The sequence below is a fragment of the Podarcis pityusensis genome, assembly GCF_964106645.2.
Source record: "Podarcis pityusensis genome assembly, chromosome: 16".
Taxonomy (NCBI): domain Eukaryota; kingdom Metazoa; phylum Chordata; class Lepidosauria; order Squamata; family Lacertidae; genus Podarcis; species Podarcis pityusensis.
Window position 1 is genome coordinate 8,181,328 of NC_138041.1, and position 10,668 is coordinate 8,191,995.

A 10,668-nucleotide genomic window follows, 5' to 3' on the forward strand; every position below is an offset into this window, starting at 1 on the left:
TGCGCAAACCGCTATTCTGAACAATGCTTTTATAGGTAAGAGTAAAGGGTAAAGGACCCCTGGACGGTTAAAAGGTAAAGGTACCCCTGCCCGTACGGGCCAGTCGTGTCCAACTCTGGGGTTGCGCACCCATCTCGCTTAAGAGGCCTGGGGCCAGCGCTGTCCGAAGACACTTCCGGGTCACGTGGCCAGCGTGACAAGCTGCATCTGGCGAGCCAGCGCAGCACACGGAAACGCCGTTTACCTTCCCGCTCGTAAGCGGTCCCTATTTATCTACTTGCACCTGGGTGTGCTTTCGAACTGCTAGGTTGGCAGGCGCTGGGACCGAGCAACGGGAGCGCACCCCGCCGCGGGGATTCGAACCGCCCACCTGACGATCGGCAAGTCCTAGGCGCTGAGGTTTTACCCACAGCGCCACCCGCGTCCCCACCACCACCCACGTCCCCCCCTGGACAGTTAAGTCCAGTCAAAGGCGCCTATGGGGTTGTGGCGCTCATCTCACTTTCAGGCCGAGGGAGCCAGCGTTTGTCCGCAGACAGTTTTCCAGGTCATGTGGCCAGCAGGACTAAACCACTTCTGGCACAACGGAACACCATGACAGAAACCAGAGTGCATGGAAACACTTTTTACCTTCCCGCCGGAGCAGTACCTATTTATCTACTTGCACTGGTGTGCTTTCGAACTGCTAGGTTGGCAGGAGCTGGGACAGAGCGACGGGAGCTCACTCCATCGCGGGGATTCAAACTGCCGACCTTCCGATCAGCAAGCCCAAGAGGCTCAGTGGTTTAGACCACAGTGCCACCCACACCCCTTCTTTTAGAGGGGGGTGCTGGAGATGAGTTTATGGAATCCATAAGGTGTGGCAGCAAAAAAATTGGGAGCCACGGATGTACATTCTTAGATCCTTAATGTTTGGCGATCACTGGGATAGAGCACGAGATGAGGAAAGCCGGCGAGTTTGATAAACTGGAGGGGGCGGGGAGGGGAAAGAAGAGTCACGTAAACTGGCCTCCTGTCATACCAATTGCTCACCCGCCACACCGTGACTAAAAAATTAGGAAATGGGTGGCGCTGGAGTTCCACGCTGGCAGGATGCCAGGCGTCGCAGGGAGATGCCTTGCGCCACCACCGCCTCCTGGTATCTCCCGAAGGTGTCTCTTACACCCGCCTTCTTGAGATATAAAACCGTGGCAGGAGAGGCAGTTCTATCCAGCACAGCTGATCCCTTCGAGCAGGTAAGCAGGACTTCTCTCCTTTGTGACTCCTCCGGGACTCCCATCCCAAAACAGAAGGGGTGCAAGGGGTGTTTGCTGTTTGGGATAGTAGTGGCAATGGGCTTTTCCCTTCTTCCGGACTCCCACCCCTTCCCCATGAACTCCAATCCTTTTCTCGCTCAGCGGCGTGCCTCGTCGCTCAGGACACGTTCAGGCAGAGCTCAACAATTTGCCTTCCCAAACATGCTCAGACTAGGGTGGGGGAGTGGGGAAATAAAAGAGGCAGGATCTGATGGAAAGCTAAAAGTCTCCGTTCTTCCCTTCTGTTGGCCGCACGTAGGAAAAACAGCCGTTTGTTGGATTTCTAAGAGCCTCTTTGTGGGAACTACCCAGCGGATCTCAAGGAACCAACTCTCCACAACTTGCTCCGGAAAAGGGGATTTTTGCCGAACCGAACGAACCAAACCGAATCAACAATGGGCTTTGGTTGCTGCAAGAAGAGAAAGGTCAATTGGAGTGGGGAAATGGGACTGTCTTTCGGTTTTCTGGGGAAGGGAGAGGAGAAATTGTGGATTCATTCTGTGTTGGAAGGGGGGATGCGCGTAGGGTTTTTGGGGGGTGTGTGTGTGGAAAGGATGCCCTCTTGGAACATCTGTGGATCTTAAACTCAGCAAAGCTTCTGGGAGAAACAGAGAAACCCAGGTCATAGGGAGCCAGATTGGGTTGGCTAAAATACAGGAGTCAGTTTCCTCCATTAATATTCCAGGGATCATAGGAAGCTGTCATACGCTGTGTCAAACCATTGCTCCATCTACTTCAATGTGGCCTGCACTGACTGGCAGCAGCTCTCCTGCATACGGAGTGTGTACTTTGTAACTTGGCTACATATCTTGCCCATAGCTGTCAAGTGTCCCTTATTTGGCGGGACAGTCCCTTAACCCAGCGCCATGTCCCGCTGCTGTCACTTATTGATGAGGCTTCATTTGGCTGCTGGCTGGGCTTTCTTCCTTTGGCTCAGAGGGGCTCAGAAGTTGAGCATACCTGTGCCCGGGAAATCCCTTATTTTGGCTGCTGATCCCTTATTTTCAAGGCTGCTGATCCCTTATTTTCAAATCTGTAAGTTGACAGCTATGATCTTGCCCCATAGCTAATGTCCTCATGATTCTGGAGAAAGGGTTGATGTGGTTAGGAACAGTGGCGTAGCGTGGGTTGTCAGCACCCGGGGCAAGGCAAGTAATTTGCGCCCCCTAACCCGTGGATTTGCGCCCCCTAACCCGTGGATTTGTGCCCCCTAACCCGTGGATTTGCGCCCCTAACCCTAACCCCCAGATGTTGCGCCCGGTGCGTCCGGCCCCCCCTGCACCCCCACGCTACGCCACTGGTTAGGAACACTCTGCCACCGAGACCCAGTCCTTCCCCAGGAGAGAGGGAGAGATCCTCTTGCGCAACCAACTCCCTCTAAGGAAATTTCGGGATCTCCTCGGCCAAACCAGCTCTTTCTAGTTGTGTGAGACACTGACTTTCTGGGGCCTAGAATAGACTTGTCTACCACCTTGGCAACGTTCTCATCTCCTCTGGAATGGTCCTCCTCGTGGGACACGTTGAAATGTTTTAAGGAAAAATGTCCTAATGAGAGGGGTTTGGTAGGTGGGGTGGGGGGGTTTTGGGGTGGGGGAGAATATCTTGGCAATATTTTTATTAGAAGCGGAGATGGTTGCCAAGTCTAGTGCTGAGTCAGAGTTCATTGTCCTCGCCTAGGATGCTGTTGGCTAGAAATGAGGAGAGAAGGTGGAAAATTTCATAGAAACATAGAGTTGGAAGGAACCCTGGGGTCATCTAGTCCAACCCCCTGAAATGCAGGAGTCTTTTGCCCAACGTGGGGCTCGTACCCACGACCCTGACATAAAGAGTCTCGTGCTCTGCCAACTGAGCATGGGCCATGGTTTGTGAAAGGGGAAATCAGATGGCAAAATTTGCAGACAGGGAATGCATAATCCAGCTTTCTCCCAAGCTGGTGCCCTCCGGGTGTTGCTGGACTACAACTCCCATCATTATCTCGGACCACTGGGCCATCCTGGCTGGGACTGATGGAGGTTGTAGTCCAACAAACAACCGGAGGTCAACAGGCTCCCCATTCTGCTCTATACCTCTGCAAGTGCGTTTAATATGTGGTCCCTGATTGGTTGGGACATGTGTATACAGCAGGGGTGGGAAGACCTGTGGCTCTCCAAATATTACTGGGCTACAGTTCCTATCACCCCTGCCTGTTGGCCATGTTGGCTGGGTGTGATGAGAGTTGGGACCCAACAACATCTGGAGAATCACAGGTTCCCTGTCCCTGAACTAAATCGTCATTTGCCTTCCTTCTAAAGCAGGGAAGGGGAATCCCTCCAGAGGTTGTTGGACTGCAACTCCCATTACCCCTGGTCTTGACCAGTACTGACTGGGGCTGATGGGAGTTGTAGTCCAACAACATAGGGGCTCCTCATCCCTGCTCTAGACCTCTGTAAGTGCATTTGATATGTGATCCCTGATTGGCTGGGACATTTGTCTAGGAAAGGGGCAGGCGGGCAGGCTTGTGGCCCTCCAAATGTTGCTGGACTACAACTCCCATCAGCCCTGACCGTTGTCCCATTTGGCTGGGGCTGATGGGAATTGCAGTCCACAAACATCTGGAGGTCACCAGACTGGGGAAGATTGGTGCAAACCCCGTATGTGCGTGTGCATGAAGGTGAAATAGCAGCAGAAGACGCAGATTAGAAAAGCAACCAAGGAGGTTCAGATCACCTCCTATCCCAGCAGCCCTGAATACGAATAGCACATTGGGTCCAGAATGACGTCAGCAGCCTCCACAAGTGACTTCTGTCATGGAGACCAGATCCCTCAGCTGATTTTAAATATATATTCTGGATCAACTAGCTTTGCGGTCGGAGAAAGACGTTCATCCAGGGAAACGCCCGAATGCTCTGGCTTCTCTCGACGTTCAAACAGGTTTTCCCTGCTGATTTTAAAACTATATATATTTTAACAAAACATTCAGTAAGCTCTCGACAGAATGCAGCACGGTGTAGAAGGAAGATTTCATATGGATTTTCAGGATTCAAAACGGGATTTCCTTTCATTTCATTAAAAAAGATGCTGGCGCAGCACAGTCCTATACAGGTCTACTCGGAAGTTGCTTCCAATGACTTCAGTGGGACTCAGTCCCCAAGTAAGGGTGGCAGTCGCAGGAAGCAAGAACCTTTTGTTATTTATGGGCTGTTGTCCTGCGCACACTTACTCAAGAGTAAGACCTATTGGACTGGGAATGCTCCTTGCCTGAAACCACTGGTGGTCAGCGCAGGCAATATCAGACAAGATCAGTGTTTCCCAAACTTGGGTCTCCAACTTGGACTACAGTCCCCATCATCCCTGATGGCTGGTCCTGCTAGCTAGGGACGATGGGAGTTGTAGTCCAAAAACAGTTTGGAGAACACTGATCTAGATGGACCGTGAGGTCTGACTCAATGCAGAACAGGCTCCCTCCATTCCTGTCTTAATCAGGGCCTTCTTCCAAACAATGAGGACTAGGGCCTTACTTTATTTATAGGGCAAAATAGCAGCACATCTGCTTTCCATGCCAAAGGTCTGGGGTTCAGTCCCTGGCACCCACAGTTAAAAGTATATCCGACAGCAGGGGAGGGCGATAGCTCAAGGGTAGAGAGTCTGCTTTGAATGCCAAAGGTCGCAGGTTCGATTCCCGGCAACTCCAGGTAGGGCTGGGAGAGGCCCCTGCCTGCAATCCTAGAGAGCAGCAGCTGCCAGTCCGTGTAAACAACACTGAGCTACATGGACCAGGGGTCTGACTCAGTACAAGGCAACTTCCTGTGTAATAAGTAGGAAAGGCAAGGGGTGGGAATGTTAAGGTGAGAGGCCACAAACTCTCTCTCAGGCTGGGTCTTGGTGGGCCTGGTGGTATGGTGCTCTTATGGCTGAAAACTGAGGGTCAGGATATGTCCCTAGACACCATGGTGTAAAAAGAGGCCCTGGGTCTTTCCCACTCCACTGTTAATCCTGTTTGCAGCTCACATGATCAGATGGATCAGTTGGCTTTGGAGATTTTTTTGAGCATCAAATAATCGTGGCTGTCAGGATGGGCAAATCATTTCCGTTTCTCTCTGTTCCTCATTTTCCCAGTCTGAAATTCAGCTCTCTGCATTTCCAGATCAGCTTGCAGGGTTTTTCCTTTTTTAAAAGTCCTCACAAAAATTCGTCAGCACCTCAGTGCGAATTTCTCTAACTATACAATTCTTTTTGAATGCAATTTCGCTGCGACCGACACATTTCTGCAAAGTCTCCAATATGAGACTTTTCTGCACACGATTTTTACCAATACCTGTGTTTTTGTACACCTTTACTTGGCCAGAAAAATGTGTTGCAAAATTCAGAATAGTGCGAAATTAGGAGGATGGCTGTCTTTCATGCTTGTATTTTGTTTCGTAATGCATCAGTTTGATCAATTTGCCTTTAAATGTGAACAGAATCAGATTTCTCATCCATCCTTTGAGGCTATAGAATGCCCACCTGACGCACATCTGACACCCACAGTATCATATCAGAGTGCTGATACCCCTCCAAATGTCATTGGACTGCAATTCCCATCATCCATTGCCATTAGCCTTGCTGGCTGGGGCTTATGGGAACTGGAGTGCAACTTTGGGGGAAGTACCCTTTGAGAATCTCAGTCCTCAACACAGACTCTCCATGCCCTTTTGACTTATTCTGCTTTAAACAGTCATGTCCCTCCTCCCAATGAATTCTGGGAACTGTAGTTTGTGAAATAGGATGACAGTTGTTAGGAGAATCCTGCACAGAACTACGATTCCCAGAGTTCCTTGGGAAGAGGGATTGATTGTTAAGCCACTCCTGGAATTGTTGCTCTGAGGGGGGAATAGGGGGTTGTCCTAACTACTCTCAGCAGCACCCTTAACAAACTAGAACTCCCAGGATTCCTTTTGGGGGAAGCCATGACTGTATAAATTGGGATCATGGTGCTTTAAATGTATGGTGCAGCTGTGGTAAAAAAACAACAACAACCAGGTCTTAAAATGATTTGGAATATGTCCAGCGGTTGAAGAAAGACTCTGGATATCTCCTGAAGTTTCAGAAGATTTGGGATGGATTTGACTTCAGTTTTCATTCATTCTAATGCAGGCAGAATGTGAGTCAGGAAATGAATGAGTTTCAACACAGGATACGGTAAACAAGGATATGATTCGTTCTGGACTGATATGTTTGTGGACAAGGGACACATCTTATCTAGTCTAGCACAGAAGAGGATGGGTGTTGTGGTTTCCTCTGTAATGGAGCTGAGCTGTTTGGTGCAAATGGAATGGATAATCATCTCCAGATTGCTCACCAGAGATGGTATGCAATCTTGGGAGTCTTAATGGAGTTTCGGGGAGGGTGTAACTGCGTAGGAGGGAGTCGGGCCGGTCTGACTGCCTTCTTTTGAGATCACAGACTTGTGCTGATGCTTTGCGTCTCGCAATAACTCCACCCCTTGTCTTTCTCCTTCCCCAGAACTCTCAAGAGCTCACTGATGTGGAAAGGGCCATCGAAATCGTCATCAACAACTTCCACTGCTACGCCGTCAAGGGCCGTAAAGAGTGCATCACCCCCAACGAGCTGAGGGACCTGGTGGGACAGAGGTTGCCACATTTAGCAGAGGTGAAGAGAATCTAGACCTAGAATCTAAGACAGGCGTCCGCCGGGGGGTGGCAGAGTTTTTTTTTGGGGGGGTGTTTCTGCGTTATGTCGGGGAACAATTCCAAACCAAAGGGATGCAATTCCTCTCTTCAGCCTAGATCAGCTTCCCTCAACCTGGGGCCTGACACGTGTCGTAGGGACTACAACTTCCACCAGCCCCTTCAGCTACAATGGCCAATGGCCAGGGATGATGGGAGTTGTAGTCCAACAATGTTCTTCGACGCCAGCTTCCATTAGACCTGGACAGCATGGCCAATTGTCAGGGGTGATGAGTGTTCAACAATACCTGCAGGGCCTCAGTTTGGGGTGGGGGGAGCAGAGGCCTAGATCCTTGTTGTGAGACACTCAGCTGTGGAAGTAATGGTAGGTCAATGTGTCCACATTCCTCCAACGTTGCTTTGATTGCAGCCTTGTTTCTCTTGTTCCATACAAGTTGGGAAGGAGGAATCTGTGCTCTTCCATGTTATTGGACTTCAGTTCCCACAGTACCTGGCTGTTGGCCTTGCTGGCTGGGGCTGATGGGAGTTAGAAGCTAATAATAATAATAATAATAATAATAATAATAATACCCATCTGGCTGGGTTGCCCCATTCCAACAATGTATGGAAGACTTGCTGCAGATTCCCCATCCCTGACACAAACGAATGGAACAGAAACATCCATTGAATGGAGCAGGGAAAGGGAGAGGTGCAGTTTTTCCAAGGAGTAGCGGAAAGGAGAAAGGACCCCCCCTCCAAAAAATAAAGGGGTACCGTATTTTTCACTCTATAAGATGCACCAGACCACAAGACGCACCTAGTTTTTGGAGGAGGAAAACAGGGGGGGAATTATTCTGAATCTCAGAAGCCAGAACAGCAAGAGAGATCACTACGCAGTGAAAGCAGTGATCCCTCTTGCTGTTCTGACTTCTGGGATAGCTGCGCAGCCTGCATTCGCTCCATAAGACGCACACAGATCCCCCCTTACTTTTTAGGAGGGAAAAAGTGAGTCTTATAGAGCAAAAAATACGGTATTTATCACTTGGCTAAAAATGAAAAAAGCAATGGAAGTGGTAGATTTCTAATGCAGGGCTAGAAAACCTCAGGTTCAGCCCTCCAGGCATCTCTAAGCCTTGCCCCTTCTCTCCAGGTCATGCCCTCTTCTTGCCCCTGCTTGGCATCCTCCCTGAGTGTTTTTGCCTGGCTGGAATATGTCCTTGAATTCTGACCATGCCTCTTAGCTTGCCAGGATACGGGGGGGGGGTGAGTACGGGCACAGAAACTGCCCTCCTGCGTGGAGGTGAAATTATTGACCTTTGCTGCCCCGCCCACTTTTCTCTCTGGGCCCCTCTAGTCCAACCCCCCAAGTCTGGAAAAGAATCCGCAAACTGTAGATCCAAGCTCCGGTTTCCCTGCTGGGTTTTGACAGCTTCTTCCTCTTCTTCAAACAGAGCGTTGGCACTTTGGACGATAAGATTGAATGCCATGGCGACGGCGACGAGGCCAAACTGCAATTCGGCGAGTACTGGAGCGTTATGGGAGACGCAGCAAAGGGGTGCCGAGTCACAAAGAGTAAGAAGTAACGCGCACCTCAGAGGATCAGAACCACAAGGCCTCGGACCGTTTACACAGGAAGAACGAGAGACTGTCCGCCATGATGTCAATGCGTTGTCAATGCAGTGTTAATATTTTGGGGTGCTCTCCATCCCCTCCCCTTGCTCGGTTCTGGGATATCAAAGTCTAGAGCTTGATCGCCTTTAAGTCGGGAACTTTTAATTCCCAGCCCAGGTTCCCACCCTAACCACTCCAGTCCACTCTAGAATGGCATTGTTGTAAGCTTTCTAGGTACACTGACGTTCTCGGTTCCTGACCGCTCAACTCGAGAACCTTCAAACGGAGGAGCTCTGGACCCTTAAGAGGTCATTTTAGCTCACCGTCTGCATGCTTTCTCGAATTTCCTATTTTCTGGTTTTGATAATTCAGGCCGACCCCCCCAAACTCCTCCATACTGTGGGGGAGGAAGGGAAAGGAGAATGTTAGCCGCTTTGAGACTCCTTCGGGTAGTGATAAAGCGGGATATCAAATCCAAACTCTTCTTCTTCTGCATGTCTGTTTGTTTGAGATCTTCCAGATTTGATCCAGAACTCTTTAGAGATTTACTTTTAAAATAAATTAGTAGCCCTTGCCTCTAGATTTGTTATGTTTCAGTTCTCTCACCCCTGGATCTAGAATGCCCAGAGCACCATGTTTCCCTCCTCTCTCTAGATCCGGAATCCAGAATACTATTTGCTCCAGACCTTGGAAATGTTATTATTATTTTTAAAAATAAACCTATACATTCAATCCAAAGTTTTGATCTCGGTGGTGGAATTCGTTCCCTGCGTGGCCAGTCCATCTTGGTTCGCCCGCTTCCATAGCATTGATGATGCTTCTTCCATTAGCTGTGTTTTCAAGCTCCTGGTCTCCTCCTTGGGTGTTATTTTAGTCTTCTAAATTCACAAAGCAAAGAAGCTATGGAGTTTGAATTAAATGGATTGGATTTGGCTAGATCAGGTGGGCGGAAGAAGATGAGAAGCTATGGAGATTGGACCTAGGCAAGCACTCAACCCGAATTTACGACCACTGGAGAAATGCAAATCTTGGCCCAACCAACTACAACTGTGGCAACATGGGTTGTGATTGAACCAGCTTGGAGAGACTGGATTTATATAGGCTCCGCCCATAACCCACCAATTCCTGCACTGGCTCCACCCCTTGATCTGCCAGAGTTCCAACGTGGCCCCATCCTCTAGCCTCCAACATCAGGTCTAGCTGTGTTGAATGCAGTCCTTAATCTCAATGCATTTGAAATACATGAGTGGTCTTCCCTTCACCTCCTGATAAGCCACCAGGGGGTGAATTCTTGGAAGATCCAGTTCCCTCTTCCCAATACTTACTGTGGCCCTTCAACTCGTCTCTGCACAATTTACTGGGGGCCTAAGGGAGAGGGTGCAAAGCTCAGGGGTAATGGCTTTCAATTTCCTGCCCTAGAAAGGGAAGCAGAGGCTAGCGGTTAGAGCAAGAGGCTAGGAGTTGGGTCTGTGTGTGATTCTTGAGTTGGAGAGAGCAGAGGTTGGGTAGCAAAGGGCATTCTGGGTTGGGGTTGACGTCGCCGCTGGACAAATAAAACAGGTCTGAGACCTAAACACTCGCCAAATGGGAACCGCCGTCAAATGCTTTGAAGAAACCCTTCCCTGCAGCCGAATCTGGTCCACTGTGGTCATCACGAAGCCATCCACCGAGTGTCCAAGTAAGGTCTGGATCCGTCCCATTCCTTTCCACCTCATCTGGCAAGAATTATCCTCGGTTTCCAAAGTCTGGGCTGGGCGGATGGCCAAACGTTTTGACCTCTTGTGTTGCTTGCCATATTATTATTATTATTATTATTATTTTGTATAAATCCATGAAATAAAGAAATAAGAAAAGAAAGATTGCAAGGGGCTTGTTGTCTTTCCTTCATCACATCTCGTTTAAGGGACAGGATCTTTAAGGACGGATCCATGTTGTTGCTAGCCTGGCAGGATCCTGCCTTGCTGAAATGATTCTAGATCTCTACTCTAACGGTAAAGGTAAAGGGACCCCTGACCATTAGGTCCAGTCGTGACCGACTCTGGGGTTGCGGCGCTCATCTCGCTTTATTGGCCAAGGGAGCTGGTGTACAGCTTCTGGGTCATGTGGCCAGCATGACT

The 10,668-nt window shown here is 49.6% G+C and overlaps 1 protein-coding gene across 1 annotated transcript; it reads left to right on the forward strand.

Annotated features, from left to right (window-relative positions):
* The first annotated feature begins 1,097 nt into the window (after positions 1-1,097).
* LOC308465101 (protein S100-A14-like) lies at positions 1,098-10,408 on the forward strand. Its single transcript, XM_080984946.1, has 4 exons — positions 1,098-1,235; positions 1,555-1,720; positions 6,777-6,923; positions 8,392-10,408. Exons 2-4 carry the CDS (start codon positions 1,691-1,693, stop codon positions 8,521-8,523), a joined length of 309 nt encoding a protein of 102 aa, XP_080841072.1. The 5' UTR covers positions 1,098-1,235; positions 1,555-1,690; the 3' UTR covers positions 8,524-10,408.
* The last annotated feature ends 260 nt before the right edge of the window (positions 10,409-10,668 follow it).